The 27,456-nt window shown below is 38.2% G+C and overlaps 1 protein-coding gene across 2 annotated transcripts in view; it reads right to left on the bottom strand.

Annotated features, from left to right (window-relative positions):
• GPCPD1 (glycerophosphocholine phosphodiesterase 1) overlaps positions 1 to 27,456 on the bottom strand; it is a 65,823-nt gene that overhangs the window by 12,347 nt on the left and 26,020 nt on the right. For both annotated transcript variants that reach the window (XM_053573947.1, XM_053573948.1), the window contains 12 exons: positions 22,809 to 23,040; positions 20,537 to 20,699; positions 19,849 to 19,981; positions 18,348 to 18,402; positions 15,072 to 15,164; positions 12,182 to 12,259; positions 11,495 to 11,534; positions 9,873 to 9,934; positions 4,036 to 4,101; positions 1,705 to 1,841; positions 1,069 to 1,204; positions 171 to 331 (listed from right to left, as the gene is read on the bottom strand). In XM_053573947.1, coding sequence (XP_053429922.1) covers positions 171 to 331; positions 1,069 to 1,204; positions 1,705 to 1,841; positions 4,036 to 4,101; positions 9,873 to 9,934; positions 11,495 to 11,534; positions 12,182 to 12,259; positions 15,072 to 15,164; positions 18,348 to 18,402; positions 19,849 to 19,981; positions 20,537 to 20,699; positions 22,809 to 23,040 — 1,356 coding nt within the window. The remainder of the gene's footprint in view (positions 1 to 170; positions 332 to 1,068; positions 1,205 to 1,704; positions 1,842 to 4,035; positions 4,102 to 9,872; positions 9,935 to 11,494; positions 11,535 to 12,181; positions 12,260 to 15,071; positions 15,165 to 18,347; positions 18,403 to 19,848; positions 19,982 to 20,536; positions 20,700 to 22,808; positions 23,041 to 27,456) is intronic.

The following is a 27,456-nucleotide window of genomic DNA, read 5'->3' as shown; positions in this document are numbered from 1 at the left end:
TACTTCAGTTTGAAAACACCCATTGACAAATAAATGTCGAGATAAACCTGAGGCTGAAGTACAGAATGTTAACTTAACTAAGTTTAACTTTATTTTTCATTTTATAGATGAAAGATGTAAACTACTCTTTTTCTAACATTCCATGAAAATGTTTCATGAAAAACAAATACCTATCATAAATCAGACCATTAACTCCAAATTCCTTCAATTTCCGTCTGTTTTCAGGATCATTGGTATCATCACCCCAGCAGAATATGACTAGCCCCTTAGCTTTTGCTTCTTGAATATAGGATGGATTTCTGAGCAGGTCTTCAGTATGTGCATTTATTCCCTGAAAGAAGAAAAATTAGTTGTTCATGAGAAAGTAACCCAGGAACTGCAAATGGTAAACATTCATTATTATCTGGGTCAGTGCTCTGCACAGTACAGGAAAGGAGAATGTCCGAATGTCTGCCTTTTGTCCAAATGTTTGTCTTTTTTTATTTAATGGCTGTTTTCACATGACATATTCACAGCATATTGGTAATATAATTTAATTTATAAAGATGTAGATATTGAATATATGGTCAAAACATTTTTAGTTAAGGGAATGCGCTGCCAAAACGAATTTATAGTCTAACCAACCATTTTAAATGACTCATTCAATCCATTCGTGAAAAACTAAAAATCTTTTTTTTTGTTGTTGTTGGGGGTTCATTGAGAGTACAAAAACCCAGATTACACTGATTGCATTTGTTAGGTAAAGTCCCTCTTACAATCGTGTCTTGCCCCCCAAAAGGTGTGGCACACACCAAGGCCCCATCCCTCCCCCGCCCTTCCCTCTCTCTGCTCTTCCTGTCCCCACCCCTCCCTCCTTCTTTCTCTCTCTGGAAAAACTAAAAATCTTAATGTAAGCCTGTAAGAAAATTTTTACTTTTCTTCACTTAACTGCTTTGCATCCTCAGATCTAAAATCTTCATTTTTAAGTAGAGCTACTTGCTTATTATATACTCTAGTCAAAACCTTAACTCTTAGATCTTTAATATGAAATCTTATTTACTACTGCTGTAAAACATAAACATAACTCACCAATAGATTTTCAAACTGTGCAAAGCTCATTGCTATGGGGGTTGTCCGAGATCTGAGGTCCATGAGTTCAGGGTAAATATCAGATTTTCCTTGAGTCAAAAATAATATGGGGTATTTGTTCTGCTTTTGCCGAACCCTAAAAAGGATAATTTTTAAAAAATTACTTTTCATTGGGGAAATAATTGTAATAGCCTGCTTTGAAGTTTTAAAGAATACTAAAAGTATAAAGAAAACAAACAAAAGTATAAGCCCGGTAGTCAGATAACCACCATTAATGCATGCTGCCTTTCAGTCAAAAAAGAAAAATTAAAAAAAAAATTCATTACAAGGCCTAAAGTGTTCTCAAAAATAGTCAGTGGGAAAGCCCTTACACTCTGATAAGAAGAATATGATATTCTGGGAAATAAAACACAGGATGCATGGCTCTATGGCTCTAGGACCCAGTCCATGTGGACTTCAAAGGAACAGATGGCACCCAGCTAATAGTCACGAAGGGACACGAGAATACACTCAGCCTGACTGAGAGGACAAAGCAAGGGGGAATATGGACAACTCCTCACCTTCAACCACCACTTGTGTCTTATATCCTAAATATATTCTAAAGGTAAAGGAAAAAAAACACTGAATATTACTCACATTGTGCAAATATCTGCATCAAATGAAGAAAACACTATTCTCCTCTTCCCAGAGTTTTCTAAAACAGTTTTTAAAATTATATCCAAAAACAGATTCATGTCAAAATATGTTGATAAGTTACCATCCCACATTCCATCCTATGTGAAAGAAAAAGGGAAAGGAAAGGCATTGTTGAAATAACAGTGTTTAGATGTATCTCTGAGTCTCTAGTCTAACAATTATTTTACAGATGAAGAAAGCGAAAACATTTAGTGACTTGACCAACATCACAAAACTATTTGAGGGCAGTGTCTATGGTTCAGTGGGTAGGGCGCCAGCCCCATACACCAAGAGTGGCAGGTTCAAGCGGGCCCCAACCAAACTATAACAAAAAATAGCCAGGCGCTGTGAAGGGCACCTGTAGTCCCAGCTACTTGGGAGGCTGAGGCAAGAGAATCACCTAAGCCCAGGAATTGGAGGTTGCTGTGAGCTATGATGCCACAGTACTCTACTGAGGGCGATAAAGTGAGACTCTGTCTTTATTAAAAAAAAACAAAAAACAAAAAACTATTTGATAACATAGCAATTATAATTCAGGTGTGGAGACTCTCCCATAAAAAGTGAACAATTATACCACACAATAGACTTTTGCTTTATTAAGGCTAAAAAGCTAAAGCCATGGAAATTTACAATCTACTATGATTATCTTCATAAGCTATAGGATATTTCATTTGCTAATACACTATCAAAAAATCTCTATTGGTGGCTTGGTGCCTGTGGCTCAAGCGGCTAAGGCGCCAGCCACATACACCTGAGCTGGCAGGTTTAAATCCAGCCCGGGCCTGCCAAACAACAATGACAACTGCAATCAAAAAAAAAAAAAATTAAAAAACAGCCAGGCGTTGTGGCGGGCACCTGTAGTCCCAGCTACTTGGGAGGTGGAGGCTTGAGCCCAGGAGTTGGAGGTTGCTGTGAGCTGTGATGCCACAGCACTCTACCTAGGGCGACAGCTTGAGGCTCTGTCTCAAAAAAAAAAAAAGAAAATCTCTATTAATTATGATTTACCAGTTACAAGTCTCATTCTTTGGGCTTTAGATGTATCAAGTCCCCTCAAAAATAATTAAAATAATTCAATAAATGTAGTCAAGACACCAAGAGTCAGCCCTATTGACATTCAAATATGAAGTGTTTTATGCAGCATATGACTTACTGAAATAATTACATAAGCTCAGAAAACTAAAAAAAGTACAAATTAAGAAAATCTTGCTTAAGCATTTATTAATACTGACCAGGACCAGCTTGCCTCAAACAGCATGGTTTCAGAGCAGTTATAGATTATTCTGAACAAGATAAATTCAAGGACATTGTTCCAAATGTCCAGTCATGAAACCTGAATTAACTACTTCCTCCCCCCCCACCTCACAGTAACCTTCTCACCATGTATCCTACCAACTGACACATATTCCCCCCATGACACAGTCAATATTTTGTTTTCCTCACTAGACTATAAGTACTGGAAAGGCAGGGCCTTATTCTGATTTCTTTACTTCTTATCTTCCACACTCAGAAAATGCCTGGCCCATAGCAACTTTTCAAAAAATATTTGTTGAACAAAGAAATAACTAAATCTCAGAGTGATTTATAATTAATTAACTATGTAAATTTCCTTTTCTGGGTAATTATTACTAGCTTCTACTATCTTACAGAAAACTCCTTAGAAAATTGCTTCAAACCTATTTTAGATGGTGATAAGAAAATAAAAACTAAATAAAATAAAAAATCACCTATAATCCTAACACTTTGAGAGGCCAAAGCAGGAGGATCACTCAACTCTAGGAGTTTGAGACCAGCCTAGGCACTGGGGCAAAACCTCATTTTTACAAAAATAGAAATTAAAAATAATTAGCCAGACATAGGTGGCACATGCCTGTAGGCCCAGCTACATGGGAAGCTGAGAAGGAGGATCCCTTGAGCCCAGCTAGTTTGTGAGCTATGATGATGCCACTGCATTCTAGACTGGGCAATAGAGCAAGACACTGTCTAGGGAAACTAAATCAGAGCATTATGACTTGTGGCTGACTACTTTATAAACATGCCCGTAAACCTCAGGTGAATCTGTACACAAGACCCATGTAAATTGAAATTTCTACTACATTCATCACTAGATACTCACATATTAGTTTAAGTGTAAAATGTGCTTTATTTGAAAGGTACAAGAAGCACTGTGCTTGATAGAGGAAACCATAGTAAGATTTTAGTTTCACTTATTCCACTAGAACAAAGAGATTAAGAACAAAAGAACTTTTCAGAACAGGGGTAGGGAGGAATATGTTGCATTACAGAATTACTCACCCTTTGTTGGCAGATCCACTTTATTTCTATATTAAATCCTACATCTTCTGGCAAAGCCTCTAAAACCTAGAGTTTTGTTTGTGGGTGGTCAATTTCATTTTTGATGAGATAGGTGACAGCAAAAGTAAACAAAGAAATCCATTATTACAAAAGGCAATCAATAATAATATAACACGGGTGGTGCCTGTGGCTCAACGGGTACGGCGCCGGTCCCATATGCCGGAGGTGGCAGGTTCAAGCCCAGCCCCGGCCAAAAAAAAATGAGACTGTGTCTCAAAAACAAAAACAAACAAACAAATAATAATATAACACTAGTGAGAACAAAATGTTTTCTTTGTTCAGCATAAACTGCTATTTTTTTCTAATACTCAAACGGAGAACCTGGTTGATGGTTAGTACATAAAATAAGGAAGTCAAAAGCAATTAAACAGCAAAAGCAGTAGTCTCAGGCAGTATCTCTGATAACTAATCACCATCACTACCCTTTTCACTCAGCAGGGCGTGGTGGCTCCAGCCTATAATCCTAGCTCTCTGGGAGGCCAAGACAGGTGAATTGCTTAAACTCAGGATTTCAAGACCAGCCTGACCAAGAGTGAGACCCTATCGCTACTAAATATAGAAATTTTTTTTTTTTTTTTTTTTTTGTAGAGACAGAGTCTCACTGTACCGCCCTCGGGTAGAGTGCCGTGGCGTCACACAGCTCACAGCAACCTCTAACTCTTGGGCTTACGCAATTCTCTTGCCTCAGCCTCCCAAGCAGCTGGGACTACAGGCGCCCGCCACAACGCCCGGCTATTTTTTTTTGTTGCAGTTTGGCTGGGGCTGAGTTTGAACCCGCCACCCTCGGCATATGGGGCCGGCGCCCTACTCACTGAGCCACAGGAGCCACCCCAGAAATTTTTTTTTAAAAAGTAAATAAATTTTTTTTTTAATTTAAAAATTAAAAAAAAAAAAAAAAAGCTCAGTGCCTGGCTCAACCGGCTAGGGCACCAGCCACATACATCTGAGCTGGCGGGTTCGAATCCAGCCGGGGCCTGCCAAACAACAATGACAGCTGCAACCAAAAAATAGCCGGGTGTTGTGGCAGGCGCTGGTAGTCCCAGCTCCTCGAGAAGTTGAGGCATGAGAATTGCTTGAGTCTGAAGTTGCTTTGAACTATGACAACTCCATGGCACTCAACCCCAGGACTCTGTCTCAAAAAATAAAATAAAATCCTTTTCACTATTACTGAACATCTAAAGTGAGCTGTAATAAGATAGGCAAAGTTATAAATCAGTAAGGCTATTACTTAAACATTACTTAGACGTAAATTTTTAATTCAACTTGTTAATACGTTGTTTAGGATACTGCATCCTCATTTATAAGTGAAATATGTTTGTAATTTCCCCTTTATAATAATGTATTTTCTCCAATTTTAATATCAGGTGTATCCAGATCAAGTAGAATGATTTTGAAGTATTTCTTCTTTTTCTATTGTCTATAAGATTTGGCATGATCTGTTTTTGAAATTATTTTTTACTTTTTTATTTATTTATTTATTTTGTAGTTTTTTGGCCGGGGCTGGGTTTGAACCCGCCACCTCCGGCATAAAGGGCTGGCGCCTACTCCTCTGAGCCACAGGTGCCGCCCTATCTTTTACTTTTATTTATAAATATTACCTGTCTATTTTTTGAGACTTTGAAAAAAAATAAGTAGTTAAGTGATGACTCCATACTGAACCTCAGTCAAAGCATTCTATAATAGACATATTCTTATTTGACAATGTGAATGTTACTTTCTTTGCATTATTATTATTGCTTAATATCTCTCTCTTTTTTTTTTTTTTTTTGTAGAGACAGAGTCTCACTGTACTGCCCTCGGGTAGAGTGCCGTGGCGTCACATGGCTCACAGCAACCTCTAACTCTTGGGCTTACACGATTCTCTTGCCTCAGCCTCCCGAGCAGCTGGGACTACAGGCGCCCGCCACAACGCCCGGCTATTTTTTTTTGTTGTTGTTGCAGTTTGGCCGGGGCTGGGTTTGAACCCGCCACCCTCGGCATATGGGGCCGGCGCCCTGCTCACTGAGCCATAGGCACCACCGATTGCTTAATATTTTGACGCAGCAATTGTCTGATTTCTTTTCTGAATGTATTTATCTTCATTTGTTCTTTACAAGGTTTTTGTTTCTAGTCCTTATCTCAAATACTGTTATGTTATTAAATTTTAGCCTTTTTAATTTTGTGAAGGCAAAAAGTGGAAACCTAATAAACACATGTATATTAAAAAATAAAAAGAAGGGGGTGGCGCCTGTGGCTCAGTGAGTAGGGCGCCGGCCCCATATGCCGAGGGTGATGGGTTCAGGCGTCAGCCCCGGCCAAACTGCAACAACAAAAAAAATAGCCGGGCGTTGTGGCGGGCGCCTGTAGTCCCAGCTGCTCAGGAGGCCGAGGCGAGAGAATCGCATAAGCCCAAGAGTTAGAGGTTGCTGTGAGCCGTGTGACGCCACAGCACTCTACCGAGGGCGGTACAGTGAGACTCTGTCTCTACAAAAAAAAAAAAATAAAAAAAAAATAAAAAAAAATAAAAAGAAGGAAACCAATAGATAAATGAATATGATAGAAGCAAAAGTAGGAAAAGAATAGAGGAGGGGGGAGCAGAGAGAGAGGGTAAGTGAGGAAGAGCGCATGCTGTTGGTCTTCTGATTTTTCATTATTTTAACTTGTAATTTTGTATGGAGAAACCTGACCACTAACTATAAACATCAGTGATAAAAAAAAAAAAAAAAATCTTTAATTTTTCTCTTGGTATTTTTTTTTTTTGGTACCAGAAAAAGCAACCGTGACAATTCCATTATCTAGGCTTATGCTGATTTATTACCAAAAATGACTTTTGAAATTGTTTAAAAATCATTTATGCTTTTCTTTTAAATTCCAACCATTTTCTTCTAATATTTAAAATTGACATGCTTCTTAGAGACTATGACTAATGTAAAGATGATTTAAAATATCTCATAATTTTTTATTTTAATTACCTGTTGAAATGATAACATTTCAGAAATACTGGCGAAATAAAATACATTACTAAAATTAAAAAAATAAAAAATAAAAAATATTTAAAATTAAAAAAAAAGAGAGAGAAACTAGTCAGGCCTTGTGGTGGGTGCTGGTAGTCCCAGCTCCTCAGGAAGCTGAGGCCTGAGAATTGCTTGAGTCTGAAGTTGCTTTGAACTATGACAACTCCATGGCACTCAACCCCAGGACTCTGTCTCAAAAAATAAAATAAAACCCTTTTCACTATTACTGAACATCTAAAGTGAGCTGTAATAAGATAGGCAAAGTTATAAATCAATAAGGCTATCATTTCTGTATAAATGAACAAATATTTTGCCAATTTATCTAAACTAAATTGTCTAGAAACTTTGCAATCAGATTATTTTGGCAGTTCTACCACAGAACCTCCATAACTGACCATCTCCCTATATGCACGTATCAGTACACTAGGCCTAGCTCCTTATGTTGATCACTTCCGTAAGCTAACCATTTTGTTATAGTCCTTTGGGCGGTCAACTTGGAGGTTCTCTATAGTTGTAAACAGAAAATCAAATTGAAAGTATGAAGCCTAGTTATTAACCTATAAAAAGCTGACATGTTAAGTCTTTTTTTTTTTGGACACAGAGTCACTCTGTAGCCCTGGGTAGAGTGGTGAGTTATCACAGCTCACAGCAACCTCAAACTCCTGGGCTTGAGAGATCCTCTTGCCTCAGCCTCCTACGTCGCTGTGACTAGATTTGGCTGCCACAATACCAGGCTAATTCTTGTCTCTTAGTAGAGACAAGGTCTTCTTTTGCTCAGGCTGATCTCAAGCCCCTGAGCTCAAGGGATCAGACCACTGGGCATGGCCTCACAAAGAAATTTTAGCAAAAAATGCCCAGGGCCAGGCATGGAGGCTCATGCCTGTAATCCCAGCTCTCTGGGAGGCCGAGGTGCATGGATTGCTTAAGCTCAGATCAAGACCACCCTGAGCAAGAGTGAGACCCCATCTCTAAAAATAGCAGGGCGTTGTGGTGGGCACCTGTAGTCCCAGCTACTTGGGAGACTGAGACGAGAAGGTTGCTTGAGCCCAAGAGTCTGAAGTTGCTGTGAGCTAGATGCCCCGGCAGCCTACCAAGGAGGGACAAAGTGAGACTCTTATCTCAAAAAAAATTTTTTCTTTATCGTTAAAAAATGGTGAAAGCCAAGTGACTAAATGTGCATGAGTGTATTTAACTTATTTATAAGGCTAAATACAAGTTATTAAACATTTAATACAATAAAAAAATAAATGTTTTTCTGTAGCGGCGTGTGTGGCTCAAGGAGTAGGGTGCCAGCCCCGTATACCAGGGGTGGCGGGTTCAAGCCCGGCCCAGCCAAAACTGCAAAAAAAGAAAAAAAAAAAATTTTTTTTTTCCCCATGATTCAGAGAGTCTGGGAATCAAAGAATTTCTAAGCACCAGATAATTTTAGAGCTTTGAACTAGAAGGAACAATCCTACTTAGCTACACTTCATAAATATCTGAAGAATTATATGGGGACAATGTCCATTTTAAGAACTTGCTGGTATCATCCTTGTTACAGAGTGAATAATCAATACTGAATTTACTTTAACCACTGAGATTTTCTTTAATGATTTAGATTGCTTTATGAACTCCTTCTCTAGTAATACATACCTAAATATTTTAACAAACACCTTCATTATAGATTATTTGCTGTCACTTCTTTCCTGTCTGAGTCATATACATCTACATCCATACTTAAGCAACCACATAATTTACTAGATGAAACACACTAATAAGTTTCTCTCCCAAACATTATTTTCTATAGGCCGGTAGTGGTGGCTCATACCTGTAATCCTAGCACTTTGGGAGGCCAAGTCCAGTGGATCATCTGAGCTCAAGAGTTAGAGACCAGCCTGAGCAAGAGTGAGATCTCATCTCTTAAAAAACAGCCAGGTACTATGACCGGCGCCTGTATTCCCAGCTACTTGAGAGGCTGAGGCAAGAGGATCTCTTGAACCCAAGAATTTAAGGTTGCTGTGAGCTGTGATGCCATTGCACTCTACCCAGGGTGTCTCAAAAAAAAAAAAACAACAACAACCAAACCCCTTTCTGTATCACATTAAACTGAAATTACCTGTTTTTGCCTAAGTAACTGTGCCTGACATTATAAAAAAAAGACAGGGAGCAAGACCAGAATTGAGGAAAGACTAGTGTAACAAAAGCAGACCAAGACTCTCTCTGGCATCTATGTAGGTTTTCCTGATACTGTCAAAGGCATTCCAATATAAAGTGTGTCTCTTAAGTCTGTATAGCCACTTTTTGCTTGTGCTTTTTCAGAATGAATTCTTAAAACATATGTCTTATTTTAATTAATACAAAGATACTTATTTTTTGTTGTTGCAGAATTGTTTCTTTCTAAAAGCTAAGAAATAGTTTTAAACATAAAAATGCCTCTCCCACCATTGCATCTTCCTCCCACCCCTTATTCTGTGTTCTCTCCTTCCATTTAAACACGGAAATATGTAAATTTGTTATTCTTACCTAATTAACCCATTGACAGTGAAGTTTTATTCATTTGAGATAATTTTCTCTTTAAAAAAATGCAGCACAGGTGTACCATATAAGAATATTATCTTCTCAAAAATGCACAAATGAGGATGCCACACAAGAATGCTACTTTCTCTAAAACGCATCAATGAGGCCTTATCTTTATATTAAACCTGTCTTTGACAGCCTTTAGTATTCATTTAAGAGATCAAAATATGTTATACAGACAAACAGAATTAATGATAGCCTTGCCCTGGTTTTCCTCTAAGAACTTACCATCTTAAGAGAAGGAAATGGCTGATTTTCAGAAAAGGAATTTTCCTCCTGAACCACAGATTCTAAAATTTTAAAATATAAAAACTCAGTAAGTAAAATGCTACTATAGCACTAAAAATCTTATCTTAAATCTTTAGGAAGAGAGAGAGAAAGAGAGGGTGTGTGTGAGCACACACAAGCACACACTGAGAAATTATGAGATCCTTTGAAATATAGCACTTTTGAAGGCTCTTGGGTTCATATTACTTTTAATCATTAAAAATCTCATTTTCTAAAAAAATAGCCGGGCGTTGTGGCGGGCGCCTGTGGTCCCAGCTACTCGGGAGGCTGAGGCAAGAGAATCGCTTAAGCCCAGGAGTTGGAGGTTGCTGTGAGCCGTGTGACGCCGCGGCACTCTACCGAGGGCCATAAAGTGAGACTCTGTCTCTACAAAAAAAAAAATTAAAAAAAAAAAACAAAAAACTCATTTTCTAAATAAGAAATTTTTGTGAAAACTAGTTTGCAAAATGTAATGTGAAGACCATAGACCAAAAGTTCCAAGAGTGATTATTTTCTTATAAAAATTATAATACAGTACTATTCTTTAAAAAGCAGTCATAAACAATATGTTATTTCTCAATGGAATTCAGAGCTTAGTCATTTTGCTAAGTTTTTTGTTTGAAATACCAAAATCAACACAGAAATCAGAAATTAAGAGAATATGTAGCTACTACTGTGCTTTTATAATCATTATCATTTAATTAATATAGATTAAGAGACACAGAAAAGTTTTTTTCCCACAAGAGAAAAAAACTATTAAAATATCAAACTATTCTAAAAAGAAACAGTACTACAAATTCAAAAATTAAAATTATGTAAAAGTTTCCAGATGAATAAATTAAAGGCAAAATTCATTTTACTACAATAGTCATAAAGTATCTGTAAGGTATATAGTGACCTTCATGGTCTGGGTAAGGTTAATCTTTAGCATTCATTTCACAATGTCTTCATAGGTATTCAAACTGTTAATGTTATCACAATGAGAGACAAATATCTATGCATTACCTAATATATGAAGACCACCATAAAAATTCCTGGGAAGATAAAAATGTTTTTCTACCCCTAACATGCTTATGTCCTATTTGAAGAGACCAAGACATATACAAAAATAAAGGGTTTAAAAATGGATACAGTAAGTACAATTTATTAAGTTTCACAGGAGTAGAAAGCAAAGTGAAAGGACAAAGAATAAGGTAGGCAGGGCAAGCTTTGGGGAAAGTGAGGCACAGAGCAGACAAGTAACCTGCCCCAGGTCATAGGTGGTAAAGGACAGAGCTGGCTCAACCTGGCCCTGAAGCTGGATTCTGTATTTGATATGTGCTCCACTTTGTAATGATTAAAAATGTTAGGAAAGATTGGGTACAAAGATATAAAGAGCTCTGATTCTCAAGTTAAAAGAAGTAACAAAATGGCACATCATTCAATTGAAAATTAATATATACAAGGCTTTCACATCACTAAAATTATCTTTAGATGACGTAGTATTACATTCATTAAAATGACCATGATTATGTCAAATAGATTTTCAAAATCCTACTAACACTTATTACAAAATGAAAGTGTTTCTCCATGTTGGTACATACCTTTCCGATCTTTAGATTTTAGCGCGGTCACATGAGCAAGCTAGAAAACACACACCACAAAATACAATCAGGAAAAAATCCTTAGTTTATGCAAAGATAACTAGCAGAACTATAACTTGAAAAAATAGCAAGTTAAAAAAGACAATTAAAATGTAGCATTATCAAAAGAAAAAAATGTAGCATTATCTAATATTTAATAAGAATAAATACTAACCCCGGAGTATATGTTATATATGTATACATATGTAAGATCATGATCAAATAGCAAATCAAGGAAGAATATAAAACTTCTAAAGTTAGAAAACTGTTTACACTTAATTAAACATTTATTTGGGTATCTAAAGGGAAAAGGAACCATTTAAAATTATATGGTACAACAAAATATACAAAGATTCTAGAAATTAATATATGTATGTATGGCCCCTATGGCCTACAAAGACTTATGGCCTAGTTCATTCCTTCATAAATGCAATAACCAAAGGGATTCATGAAAACCATCAGAAAAGACAGAAGAATCAGTACAAACCCATCCTCCCAAACAGATCAGAAGATAAAACAAAAGAACACATTCTACAGATGTTAAATATACAGTGATCCCCACGTGCAAAGAGAACATTACTGTATATAGGCAAATGCAAAGAGTCCTAAAACTAAAAGATACTTCACATTTTACACTGCTATTACTACCTTTAACAACTGGAGTTGGTCAAATGTTAATTCCTTTACTGGAATTTCAAATAATTCAGCTGGATCAGCATCAAATTTCTAAAAAAAAAAAGAGAGAGAGAGAAATGGGCCCTAAATTATTAACGAATGTTTACAGTAGATAAGCCTAACACTACAACTGAATGAATGATGAAAATAACTGTTAGGCAGCCATGCTGAGCATTGCAGGACAGCCCTTCCTGCGTGATACTATCTCTCATGTTCCGGCTTTGCTTTAACACAAGTGTTGGAAGAAAAAAACATGGGAAAAGTTGTGCGGCAAAAGACACAGGAAGGACAGAGACAGAAGGCAGCCATCTCCCCTATTTCCTGGCATGTTATATACATTCTATTTGACACATATCCACACTACTATGACTAGAAAAGTAATATGAAAGAATTAGTTTCTGTCAGTAACTTTCTAAATATTTCTACGCCTTTTAACCTTAAGTCTGGTTTAAAATAGCCACATAAGCAATAATGCTTAATAAGAATCTTCATCTATCCTGTTTTCACCATGAGTAAATCTGCTCCATTAGGTTTTAATGCCAGATGACATGATCAAATATCACATTGTTGAAAGTACCTCTATCTTGGGCGGCGCCTGTGGCTCAGTGAGTAGGGCGCCGGCCCCATATACCAAGGGTGGTGGGTTCAAACCCAGCCCCGGCCAAACTGCAACAAAAAAATAGCCAGGCGTTGTGGCGGGCGCCTGTAGTCCCAGCTACTCGGGAGGCGGAGGCAAGAGAATCATGTAAGCCCAAGAGCTGGAGGTTGCTGTGAGCCGTGTGACGCCATGGCACTCTACCGAGGGCGGTAAAGTGAGACTCTGTCTCTACAAAAAAAAAAAATTAAAAAAAAAAAAAAAAAGAAATTACCTCTATCCTAAGGAAATGGATTAAAGTACTACCAATAAATCATCAATCCAACAAATACACTAAAACCCCTTACATACATACTCATTCATGTACACTAGTATGAACCTGCATGTGCATAAAGTTTTTCTGGAAGGATACACAAGAAACTAGTCAGAGCAAAGAAATGACACCAAGAATAAAGGGGAAAGGAAGAATTATTTTTCATTTTACAATCTCCTGAACTACTTATATTTTTTTCTAATGAATGTGAATTATTTGTTTGAGACAGTCTCACTCTGTTATCAAGGCTAGAGGGCCATGGCCTCAGCCTAACTCACAGCAACCTTAAACTCCTTGGTTCAAGTGATCCTCCTACCACAGCCTTCCAAGTAGCTGGGATTTCAGACGCCTTCCACAACACCTGGCTAATTTTTCTATGTTTAGTAGAGAGGGGTCTGGCTCTCCCTCAGCTGATCTCAAACTTCTGAGTCAAGGGATCCTCCCACTTTTGCCTCCCAGAGTGCCAGGATCACAAGCCTGAAACCATCATACCTGGCCAAATGTGAATTGTCTTTAAAGAAAATTACCATATTATAAATTCAAACTCAACCTAAAAATATATGATGTTCATTCATTCATTCATTTATTTTTGAGACAGAGTCTCACTTTGTCCCCCTCTGGCTCAGTCTGGTCTTGAACCCGTAAGCTCAGGCAATCTCCTGCCTCAGCCTCCCAAGTGCTAGGTTACAGGCATGAGCCACTGTGCCTGGCCCTAAAGTTCATTACTTTTAATTTCCCAATTAACTCATTCAGGTTCAACTTCACAGCAAGACAGAGTCTGGTGAAAACAGGGGATTGATAATATTCTTTAATTCTTAATTCATAGATTTTTAGAACTAAATTGCAGCTATATCCACTAATCTCAGTCTTTGCTAATAAGATCCTTTACCACTTCATTCCTTCTCATTTCACTTTGCACAGTTTTCCTACAGCAAAAACAACCCCAGTCCATTTTTGTTTTCTTATTCTACTTTGTCACCTGAATAGAAGATACAACTTCTTCCTTCCCTATCCTAATACCATTCCACAAACACGGAAGGGCCCTTTTCTATACTATCATTGTAATTCAACCAGGGGTGGGAGCTTGTGGCCTCAAGGCCACACACAGCCCTCCGGATTGCCAAGCACAACCCCTCAACTACAGCTAAGTGTAAAATATGGATTCCGTCAAAAGGCCACAATTAAAGATAAAGAAAGCCACATGTGGCCCCAAGGCTGCAAGTTCCCTGTTTGGATAACAACAATTACAAGCTTTTAAAAGTTATATGCATTTTCTACTTTCATGCTGGACTCTTCCCCAACAGACCCTCCCACCCTCCTGTTCCTTTTTCCTGTCCCTACTCCAGTCCAGGCTTACCTTACCTGTGGACCACATTACTGCTGCCCTTTGCCTCCAGCTACCAAAACATCAGTCTTCAAGTTTAGTTCTAGACATGTCTCATTTCACCTAAAACTCTTTTGTATCTCCCTTATCTCTCCAGCTCTTGAATCTTAAATCCCTTCACTAAGGCCCCCCACTATCTGACTCCAAATCACTTTCCCAGTTTTTCACAGTGGTTCTTCCTGCTTTAGCTAAACACACTAGCCTATTAATTTGAGAAAAGGATAAAATAGATGGGAGCCTAGAAAAAAAAAAAAATCTTCCCTCCTTTCTCACCTTAGCATAGTGACAGCGGCAGACTGATAAAGTAATCACCTACAATGTCCCCTTATTAGTAATATATAAAAGTAAATTCAGCAACACTGAGACCCTACTCTAGGAACTTAACATTCCCATTCTCTCACTCTCTCAGTATCGTGAGAGTTTGTGAGAGTAAGCCCACTTCCTTACTGGCAGCAATTTGCCAAGAAAATAAATGTCACCTGTACTAAATAATTAAAAATGTAATAAACTTTCTAGTTTTTAAATCTTATACCTAACAATTAGAATTTAAAATGAAGGAATTTCAACATACCTTTTTCATAGTCAAACAACAGGTGAGATCATGATATACCACAGGCACGAAGTCCTTAGAAAGGTGGACATCAAATTCGACAAAGGCTGCACCCTGACAGATGAAAGAAAGTATTTGAGAAACATCAGCTGGTACACAATATATCTATCTAAAACTACAAGGACATAAGAGATTTGCCATTTACTATAAAATTACAGACCTGTGCATAAAAAAGTAAAACTTCCTCATGAATAATTTAATATTACATCTACATATTAAGCTTTTTCTAAAAAGTAATTTCTTCTCGTAAAACAATTATTTTTCTCTTTGGCAAAAGTACAGCAACTTTTTCCTGGCAAAAATGAGAACTGATATACTTGAAAACATCCAGGCACTTCAGTAGCAGTGAGACAGCCTTAACAGGTGTCGCCTTTGCTACTGCTCTGAGCAGAAATTGAACCTAACAAGAGCCTAGAGCTCAGGGTTCCCTCACCTTGCTGCCTACTGGCCCTGTATACCTCAGCTGGACTGAGCCTCAAGGAACAGGTAAGAAAAAGAATAAGCTGCAGAGCCTCTTAGTTCTGATCCTCAGTGCACCTGAGAGTACACTTTATAACCTTTCTCAGCACAGACACAGAAAACAGAAATGGGCAGTATGAATAATGCCCATGTCCAGTTTACTCAAGAAAGCCTAAACAGATGAGGACAAAGAGTTAGAGTTATTAAAGTCAGCTCCTTCCTGTCTTATATTTAACTGTATATAATACAGTTAAAGACTGGGAATATACACTGATACACAAACATGTACATTCACAAAAAGAAAACTAGGAAAGTTAGGATCCAAGGAAACAAGGTCTGAGAATTCTACAATGTTAACTGTGACCCTCAGAAGTACTGTACAAGAATGCATGGATGCATTTTTACCCCTGAAACCGGCTCTAGTACTCAACTTGTAAGGACACACGTATCACACACTAGAACCAGAGGAGCCCATGAGTCTGGCTATGAAACCTACTTCCTTACTGGCTCCCAAAAAAGGACACTCAGTTCCTTTTAAACAAGACAGTAACACAAATCATTTCTATCAAAGAAGATAAACCCTAGTACTCCCTAAATAGTACTAACTATTAAACATTTTAAGTTATCATAATCGTTTTGGAAAATAATTTTAACTGAGATAAAACTTAATCCCAAAATTCATGTGTGAGGTTTAAGAAATAATCAAAGACCAAAAGATCATCAAAGATGATATTAAAACAAGCCAATGAGCTGTTAATAACTAAATGAAGATTCAAAAATACGATCTGTGTGTTATAAAGGGTTTCATCAGAATATGGAAGAAGGCTTAATAAAATACTCTCTCAAAAAGGATGAACCAGAAAATTCTCTTATCGGGACCATCACATGTTTACAACTAATAAAATTACATTTAGATTAATTAACTATAATGAACCAAAACTGGTCTCAAATTATGAATTGTAGCCCAATATACTCATAGATTAATATCATCCTTTAACACAAAGACTGTTAATATTCTCACACATTAATATGGTTACTATAATTCAAGAAGTCATGAATTATAAAATATCTTATTATTTTATATACAACCAAGAGGGGAAAAAATGCTCCCACTTAAACCATGACTCAAAGCTAAGTTGAAAACCTTCTACAATTTCAGAGAGGATAAAATATTTTAGAAGTATGTCTTAGAAGAGATGTTAGCTTATACAACTGATAAAATTAAATGAGTGACTCATCAAATTTACTCCCTGAACCTTTTTTAAAAATATAAAGTTTAAGGCATGTGGAAAACAATGTAAAAAAGGTGAGAATAAAAAACTAAGATGTTGGGCGGCACCTGTGGCTCAGTGGGTAGGGCGCCAGCCCCATATACAGAGGGTGGCTGGTTCAAACCCAGCCCCGGCCAAACTGCAACAAAAAAAAACAGCTAGGCATTAAAGCGGGCGCCTGTAGTCCCAGCTACTTGGGAGGCTGAGGCAAGAGAATCGCCTCAGCCCAGGAGTTGGAGGTTGCTGTGAGCTGTGTGACGCCATAGCACTTCACCAAGGGTGATGAAGTGAGACTGTCTCTACAAAAAAAAAAAAAAAATACTGAGATGTTTGCCCATTTTACCCCTAGTTTCACTTTGGAACATGAGACTGGTCAGGTATGGAAAAACTGAGGGAGAGGAATTTCAGGTTCTTGATTAAAAATGTCAGGTGGCAGTTACTTTATATAATATTAAAAGCTAAAAAAAAAAAAAAAAAAAGAAACTCTAACCTGTCATGATTGCATAAAAGAAAGGAATTAAAATTTGATTTTTTTTTTTTTTTTTTGAGACAGAGTAACAAGCTGTCACCCTGGGTAGAGTGCTGTGGCATCACAGTTCACAGCAACCTCTAAATCTTGGGCTTAAGCAATTCTCTTGCCTCAGCCTCCCAAGTAGCTGGGACTACAGGTGCCTGCCACAAGGCCCAGCAATTTTTTTTTTTTTTTTTTGGTTGTAGTTATCATCATTGTTGTTTGGCAGGCCCGGGCTGGATTCGAACCTGCCAGCTCCAGTGTATGTGGCTGTTGCTCTAGCCACTGAGCTACAGGCACCAAGCTGGAATTAAGATATTTTAATATAATCAAATTGGCATACAATGAGTGAAACTGATAAATTTTTTAGTGTTATATAAAAGCACCCTCAAACCCTATAAGCATTATTTCCAAAGTAAGTATCTAAATAACTACACTTTTCAAGTAGTGAAAACCAATGCTTAACGAGAATTTTCTTATCCCAATTGCTCGAAATTTGTTATCTGAAAAGGATGCTTATGATTCTTTTTTTTTTTTTTTGAGACAGAGCCTCAAACTATCACCATGGGTAGAGTGCCATGGCATCACAGCTCACAGCAACCTCCAACTCCTGGGCTCAAGTGATTCTCCTGCCTCCGCCTCCCAAGTAGCTGGGACTAGGCGCCTGCCACACGCTCAGCCATTTTTTGGTTGCAGCCATCATTGTTTGGTGGACCAGGGCTGGATTTGAACCCCGCCAGCTTAGGTGTATATGGCTGCTGCCTAACCCACTTGAGCCACAGGCGCCAATGATGCTTATGATTCTATTGTCTCTATCCCAATCTTCAACATGGATCTAAACATAAACCCCAAGAGACAGTTCCCCTTCACATAGAAACACTACAGAAGCAGCATCAATATTTCTCTTTTCAAACTGCAGACTGAAGGGGAGTCCTTTGAGCCACATTCCTCTACCTCAGCAATCCAAAGTTGTTCACAGAAAGAACAGTTACTTACATGACTAGCAGCATTTCTTAAAGAAGCAATAGTATTTTCTTGAACCTTAGCCAGCCTAAAATAGAGAAAAATGCAGTTATCATAGAATATAGAAAAAATTAAGAAACAAACATAACATAAAACCAACTACATTTTCAACAATGGGAAATGATACTTATTCTCTATTTTAAGGTTAATTGTGCCATCCCCAAATTATAACTGTGGCAATCACATAGCTGGTATATGCATATAAAAACTTAAGTATTTACAAGCTAAATATAGATATATCTGATAGCAAAATACATACGTTCCCTGAACTATAGATTTTTTATTAGAGACAAGTAGGATGACTTATTAAGAAAAAAATAACCCTTTTGAATGGCATGGAATAGAAACTTGCTCTTTGCAATAAAGCCTACAAATGACTTAATATTGGTAGACTGTGGGGGGAATGGGGAAAGACTGACACACCAACAGGGTAGAAGGATGGAAACGATATCAAGAATAAAACAGGAAGGGGACAATGAACCCATGTCTATAATCTCAGCACTTTGAGAAGCTGAGGCAGGAGGATTGCTTAAGGCCAGGGTTCAAGACCAGCCTAAACAACATAGTGAGAACTCGTCTCAACAAAAAATAGATTTTAGTCAGGTGTGATGGTGTGCATCTATAGTCCTAGCTACTTGAGAAGCTGAACCAGGACTATTTAAGCAGAGGAGGAGATTTCAGTGAGCTATGATCAGACCACTGAACTCTAGCCTATCTCTAAAAGAAAAAAAAAAAGGATGGAAAACGTAAACACTTATTTGTAAAATGGGGCCTGAGGGTGCTTCTTCCTTAAATGGTGATTTGATTTGTATTATAGACCTTTAAAGATCCCCTAATGATCTCCACAGATCTCAAAGCTATCGCAGCATCTTGTAAAATAAAATGGGGTATGGCTAAAATTAACAATAGAAAATCTGTGGCAATGAGCAGGTGATTAAGTAAACTTACAAAACCGGAAGGGAAAGACAGCTGTGCAAGGCTGGAACCTGTGTCTGTTGAGAAGAGACACACCATCTTTCTGTTGAGGTCTAGATGAACTATTATAATACTGCTTAAGTTCACTTATGCTGTCTCAGAACCATGGTGCTTGGAGCTAAAAGAATAATACTAGGGATAATCTTGTTCAAACCCTTCCATTTTATAGATAAGGAAACTGAGAAACTCAGCGAGGGCAGCATATCAGTAATAAGGACCACCATGCAGACACCACTGATGCCACCAAAGCTTTCTGCAGCAAGCTTCCCACACTGCCTTTCTACCTGTAACACCTTTCTCATTAACAGTGCGGTAGAATATTAGACTAGTAGAATCTTAGGGTTGGTTTCTCATCATTTTGAAATGGTAACTCTAATTACCAAATTACATTTAGTTCCTGAGTAATAATAATAGCATTTGACCGTCAGTGGGTTAAATCAATGTAACCCTATCAAACATAAGCTACCAGATGCTAACCCTATTCAAATATTCAACCTACTGGGCAGTTGTTGTAGAGTTCCCTGCACCTCGATGGCCAACATCCAATGGTGTTCTTGGCTTCCAATACTTGGAATATGAAAATTTCATGTCACAATTGTATCCTGGTAATGGCTTAATAATTATATAGTCAACTTTCATGGGGAAAAAAAAGAGGAAGAGATAAACATTATGAGTTCAACTACATTTAAATACCACTTAAATCACCCTTGTCAAACTCTATCAAATAGGAAAAAAAAAAAGAAGTGAAAATTGATTCAAAGTAAAGCTCCTAGAAAATGTAATAGATATGCTCCTTAAAATTGTTACATCAGTTAATAATCTAAAGCAGGCGTGGTGCCCATGACTCAAGTGGCTAAGGCACCAGCCACATATACCTGAACCTACCAGCTGGCAGGTTCAAATCCAGCCCGGGCTCGCCAAACAATGATGGCTGCAACCAAAAAATAAAAAAATTTTAAAAAATAGCTGGGCATTGTGTGGGGCACCTATAGTCCCAGCTACTTGGGAGGCAGAGGCAGGAGAATCGCTTCAGCCCAGGAGTTGGAGGTTGCTGTGAGCTATGATGCCACAGCACTCTCCCCAGGGTGACAGCTTAAGGCTCTGTCTCAAAAAAAAAATAAAAATCTAAAGCAAACTTAACCTTAGCTTATTTGCAAAGGGTCTTCCCACTGCTTCTCCAAACTTACCTCTCACTTTGCCTATTGTTTTCCTGGAATTTCTGCTCATGATGGGAAGAGTAAGTATTCCAGCACTCTTCCCACTCTCAGCAATAGTGGATGACAAGAGGCATGCTGCACCTACATGTCCAGGAAGGGCATCACCTTGAACAACATGTTCACCGAGATCTTCCTAAAAAAAATGAGATTTAAGATAATCCTAATTCTTGAAGATTTTCAATTTAAAGATCAAAAAACTACCTTAAAGTCAACTCAGTCTATGGAAGAGGATTGACTGATAAGAAATGCAATCAAACTTATATTTAGGCAATTTCGATGACTTATTTATAATAAAAGATAAATGTAAATATTTTAGATTTTTATATATCATTTAATCACAATTCTGACTGGCACTTCAGTAGCAGTAGGTGAATTTAAAGTACTGCCTAAAGGCTTCTAAACACTTTTACATTGTAAGACTAAGATTTGTGGGGGCGGCGCCTATGACTCAGTCGGTAAGGCACCGGCCCCATATACCGAGGGTGGCGAGTTCAAACCCGGCCCCGGCCAAACTGCAACCAAAAAATAGCCGGGCATTGTGGCGGGTGCCTGTAGTCCCAGCTACTCGGGAGGCTGAGGCAAGAGAATCGCCTTAAGCCCAGGAGTTGGAGGTTGCTGTGAGCTGTGTGAGGCCACGGCACTCTACCGAGGGCCATAAAGTGAGACCGTCTCTACCAAAAAAAAAAAAAAAAGATTTGTGGTGAATTTTTCAGGTATATTAGATTGTCTAAAAATGTATCTACACAAGTGGGACATAGAGATAGTAATTCTCTCAGAAACCAAATACTTTTGAGATCACGCTGGCTATTTTATCAGCCTAGTCTATGAATAGAACAGTATTACCAAAACTGCAAACCAAATGAAAGGGAAGTTAAGATGCTAATGACATTATTAAAATACTATAGGTCCTAAGGCAAAAAGGAAATGTTGCACTAAAACTTATCTTTTTATAATGAAGTCCCACAGATCTCATTACTTAAGAGATCTGTACCCATTCACAAAGGGTATCTAAAAGCATCATCAAATTTAACTCAAAGATACTAATAATTTTACTATATGCAGCAAGGTTCACCCCACAGGTTTAAAACCATCCCAAATCTGCCACTCTCAAGAAACTGTGGCGAGGTGCTCCTGTCGGTCAATACATGTCCCCTACCCTCAAAGATCTGAACTCTAATCTCATGGAAATGGGAGTGGAGGCAGCAGAAAAGCTAGCTAGAGGATAAGAAAACAACAGTACATGTAACCACTGAGCCAGGCACACTGCAGTTAGGACCTCAGGGAAGCACCATGTACTTTGTGAGGGGAGCATCTTAACAGCTCTAATGAAAGTATCACAAGAATCTCTAGAAAGTTGGCAGCTGTGAACAAACTGGTACAAGTTTTTTAACTATTTTTATTACATATTTATAAAATCAAACCAGATGCAATGGTTCATGCCTTTAATCCCAGCACTTTGCATGGCCTAGGTGAAAGAACTCCTTGAGTCAAAAGAGTTCAAGACCAGCCTGGGCAATATAGTGAGATCCCTGTCTCTACAAGAAAAATTTAAAAATTACCCAGGTGTGGTGGCACGTGCCTATAATTTCAGCTACTTGGAAGGCTCAGACAGGAGGATTGCTACTTGGGAGGCTGAGACAGGAGGATTGCTTGAACCCAGGAGTTTGAAGTTATAGTGAGCTATGACCACTCTACTGCACTCTAACCTGGGTGTCAGAATGAGTTCCTGTTTGTCTATTCCTTCTCCCCTACACACCAACACATGCAAAGACACAAATCAAGTAAATCTGCCAAGTCCATTGTCACACTAATTTCTCATAATAAAACATCTTGATAAATGACACACTTTCATTGAGAAGACGACTCAATGATGCTATCAGATAGGTACACCAGGTTGTCCACCAAAAGGCATGCAGTCTGCCCAGTCCTCTATACTTAGAGGTTCCTTTGGATGTAATTCATTTATATTCAGACTGCTTCATAGGCAAAGACATCAAGGCATCTGGTCTTAATTTGAAGCATTAATTCTGCTGAATTTTTCTGAAGCATATTATTAACTGTACCTGACTGTGTCAACTCCGTATTTTTTAAGGCTGCTAAGTCTAAGAGCGGAGTAAACATCTAAAAAGTTGTATGTATCATGGCTTTACACAAATTGGGTTAAAATAAAAATCAAAATGTACATAAAAATGAGCTTACATCTGTATTCTTTTTCAACTCCCTCACTGAAAAAACTACTCACCTCAAAAAAATCAAAGATTAGCTCCAGGTTGTCGGGTTCCATTGTCTGTATGCTGTACTCTGTCCAGCGATCAGGCTGCAGGCCGTAACCACACTCTGGCTGCGAATGCCTGCACTTGAACTCATGGTCGCTTATTAGGGATATCTCCAGGCTATTAGACATTTTGTGAAGAACAGTGGGAGACACCCTATCGTCATCATCTTCTTCCAAACCCTCTAGTGTCAGCTTTACCCTACATAATAGGAAAAAAACAATGAAATGCAAAAAGTAGCACAAAAGAAAAACTCATATAAATGTTAGCTAAATTAAGAACTGGCCCCCAGGGCGGCGCCTGTGGCTCAGTGAGTAGGGCGCCGGCCCCATATGCCAAGGGTGGTGGGTTCAAACCCAGCCCTGGCCACACTGCAATAAAAAAATAGCCGGGCATTGTGGCAGGCGCCTGTAGTCCCAGCTGCTCGGGAGGCTGAGGCAAGAGAATCACGTAAGCCCAAGAATAGAGGTTGCTGTGAGCCGTGTGATGCCACGGCACTCTACCCGAGGGTGGTACTTGAGACTCTGTCTCTACAAAAAAAAAAAAAAAAAAGAACTGGCCCCCAAACACACTAAATTGTCAAATAACAACAACAACACATACTACAGGTTAAGTCATTAGGTATGTTTTATAAAATACTAATGTTGTCATCTACATGTTTCTGCGTATATATAAAACAAGCACAAAATTGAACCATATTCTGTTAGTATTCATTAAAAGATTTACAATTGGAGATTTAAATTGAACATGTTCCCTTTGCCACAGTGAAAGTGCAGGTACTTTGTGAAAAGTACATTACTAAAAAAAATGTTGTATTTAACACACACATACATGCATGCACACACACACACACACACACACACATATATATAGAGATAGATAGATAGACAGACAGACACACACACAGGAGGTGCCACAAAAGTATACATATTTTAAGAAAGAAGAAAACTATTAAAATTGTAATACTCACTACACACTGATAACAAAAGATGAATACATGTCACATTGAACACCCCGTGTAATGCAGAAGTCAAATGGGACTTGACTATTACACTTTTAATACAGTTTTTCTTTCTTTCTTAAAATGTGTATACTTTTTTTGATACCCTGTATGTGTAACAAATAAGCCAAGAATCTAAATCACAGGTCTCACAGCAATGGAAACAAAGTCCGGTTACCCAACTTATAATGCCACAAATACTAGTCTATTCCCAATGAGCAGCAATTATTTGCACTGAGCATGTGTAAGAACAAAAAATAATTAAGTTCTAGAATATTTCCTGTACCAATTAAAATATATAAATATTTTTGATACTGGCTGGGCACAGTGGCTCATGCTATAGTCTCAGTACTCTGGGAGGTCAAGCCAGCAGGATCCCGTGAGCTTAGGAGTTTAAGATTAGCCTGAGCAAGAGCAAGATGCCATCTCTACTAAAAATAGAAAATTAGTGGGTGTCCTGGCAGACCCCAATAGTCCCAGCCACTTGGGAAGCTGAGGCAGGAGGATCACTTGAACCCAGGAACTCGAGGCTGCTGTGAGCTAGGCTAATGCCACGGCACTCTAGCCTGGGTGATATTGTAAGACTCCATCTCTCAAAAAAAAAAAAAAAAACCTAACATATTAATGTAGGGTGCAATGTTATTATAAAGAGTAATAGCTGAACTACAAAAATTCTCATTCTAGCATTAAATGGGATTTGATTTATAATACAAATTAAAGAATTGTTTTAGTCTCTCTGTATGACCCTTGTCTCCAACCTTGTCTTATAGCTATGTAATTTTGAGGTCTCCCTGTGAGGTCAACTATACAATTTACTCTATTAGTAGTAGTAACGTTCTATAATTACACTATAAAATCAAAAGTAGCACTTTGATAACTGAAAACAAAATCATCTCCTTTCAGAAACCAAACCATTAGGAATGGTTCTGATTCTGGTTCTGATTCTACTGCTAAGCAAACAATCTATGTAACAATAAGAAGCATGTTGGCGGAACAGGCATTTTTACATAAACAAGTTTAAAGGGAAGGGATCTAAGAAAGAACTTAGTTGATGCTATAATGTTAAAGGAATTTTATTCCAATAGCTATAAATGTGTTACCACCTATCATAAAGACACTATGCTTTCCACACACTGGTGGAGTCGATGGAAAAGAGAATGTGTGTTTAAAACTTAGTAATAATGAGATGTATGTCCAGTGTTTTATTTAAAATGCACAAGCTGATCCAGGTGCAGTGGTGTATGCCTATAGTCCCCACTGTTTGGGAGGATCAGGTGGGAGGCTGACTTGGAGCCAGGAGTTTGATGCTGTAGTGCACTGCAATTGTGCTTATGAATAACCATTGCATTCTAGCCTATGAAATAGAGACTCTGTCACTTAAAAAAAAATAAAATGCTGCTACGGTTTGCTTGTTTTTAAGGAGTCTCATTTTGTCACCTAAACTGGAGTACAGTGGCACAATCACAGCTCACTGCAATCTTAAATTCTTGGGTTCAAGCAATCCTTTCATCTCAGCCTCCCAAGTAGCTAGGACTAAGCTTTTAAAGTTCTCAAGTTCTTGAGAACTTTATTTCCTACTGCTTGAAGGCTTAGTCTACCACTAATATGAATTTGGGGGAAAAAGATGACCAGAATTCTAATCTCTAGCTAAGCACAATTATTTCAATATGAATCAAATTATTTAATTCATAGAGTCTAACTAAATGTGGTTATAATATTCTAACTTAAGCCTAAGCAAATGGTAATATGTACAAACAGTCAAAAGTGATTTCTATGTAAATAATAATATATTTTGAAGACAAGAGGATTTAAAAAAAAAAAAAAAAGAGGGAGAGAGAACGGCCCAGGGCTCAGTATTTATTTGCATTTCAATCAAAACCCCAACCATTAATTATCTATTAATTTTTTTTTTGTAGAGACAGAGTCTCACTTTATCACCCTCAGTATAGTGCCGTGGCGTCACACAGCTCATAGCAACCTCCAACTCTTGGGCTGAGGCAATTCTCTTGCCTCAGCCTCCCAAGTAGCAGGGACTACAGGTGCCCACCACAATACCCGGCTAATTGTCTATTAATTTCTTTTTTTGAGACAGTCTCACTCTCACCCTGGCTAGAGTGCTGTGGCATCATCATAGCTCACAGTAACCTCAAATTCTTGGGCTCAATAGATCCTCTTGCCTGCCACCACCCAGCTAGTTTTTTCTATTTTTAGTAGAGACTGGGGTCTCACTCTTGCTCAAACTCCTGAGCTCAAGCAATCCACCCTCCTTGGCCTCCCACAGTGTTAGGATTACAGGCATGAGCCAGCACTCCACGCCCAGCCTTCTATCAATTTCTTAACGGCAGCCAAAGGAAAAAAATCCTAATGAGCCAACCAACCAAAGCTTTATCTTTCACTTATGTTTTTATTTCAAAGTCCTATTCTATTAAGACAATTTACAACTGTAACACAATTTATTTGCTTCTTTTAAAATAACATGTAGGCTCAGCTCTCGTAGCACAGTGGTTACCGCACCAGCCACATATATGGAGGGTGGCAGGTTCAAACCCGGCCTGGACCAGCTAAACAACGACAACTGCAACAAAAAGAATAGCTGGGCATTGTGGTGGGTGCCTATACTCCCAGCTATTAAGAAGGCTGAGGCAAGAGAATCGCTTAAGCCCATCAGTTTGAGGTTGCTGTCAGCTATGAGGCCATGGAACTCTACCGAGGATGACACACTGAGACTGTCTCTAGAAAAAACAAACAACAACCCCCCCCACCACCATTTTGCATATTAAGACTTAAAAACTCTTAGTTGCAAAGTCACAAAAATTCAAATGACAGGGCTACCTCGGTCTTCAAGAAGCTAGCTCACTCAAAGATAAGTATAATAATATTACAGAAAAATAAAGTCACTTCTATTTAATCATTTATACAAAGCTTGACAACTGTCTCTAAAATTGTTCTGGACTTAAAAAAAATTAATCTGCAATTTTTTATAACAACTTTTATCTTCTTTCATGGGAAAAAAAAAATTTTTTTTTTTTTTTGCAGTTTTTGGCCAGGGCTGGGTTTGAACTCACCATCTCCAGCATATGGGGCTAGTGTCCTATCCCTCTGAGCCACAGGCACCACCCTTTCTGTAGAAAATTTTATTTTCAAGCCTTAGTAATATTTAGAATACTAAAGAATATATATATATATTTTTGTTTGTTTGTTTGTTTGTTTGAGACAGAGTCAAGAGTCTCAAGCTGTTGCCCTGGGTAGTAGAATGCAGTGGCATCCATCACAGCTTGCAACATCAAATTCTTGGGCTTAAGCATTTCTCTTGCCTCAGCCTCCCAAATAGCTGGAACCACAGGCGCCCACCACAATACCCAGTTATTTTTTTTGTTGTTGTTGTTGTTACAGTTGTTAGTGTTGTTTTAGCTGGCCCGGGCCAGGTTCAAATATGCCAGTCTTGGTGTATGTGGCCAGCGCCCTACCCACTGAGCTACGGGCGCCGTCCTAAAGAATATTTTCAACAATCATTTTCTCTGTTTATGCCATTCTCCCCTCATTTAATACAAAATCATCTCCACTACATCCATTTTAAAACAAACTGTTTATTGCTTATTAGGAAACTTTAAATGATA

Source organism: Nycticebus coucang, chromosome 21 (assembly GCF_027406575.1).
Source record: "Nycticebus coucang isolate mNycCou1 chromosome 21, mNycCou1.pri, whole genome shotgun sequence".
Lineage (NCBI taxonomy): Eukaryota > Metazoa > Chordata > Mammalia > Primates > Lorisidae > Nycticebus > Nycticebus coucang.
The sequence above is the reverse complement of the archived record's forward strand: the minus strand, read 5'-3'. Positions and strand labels throughout refer to the sequence as shown.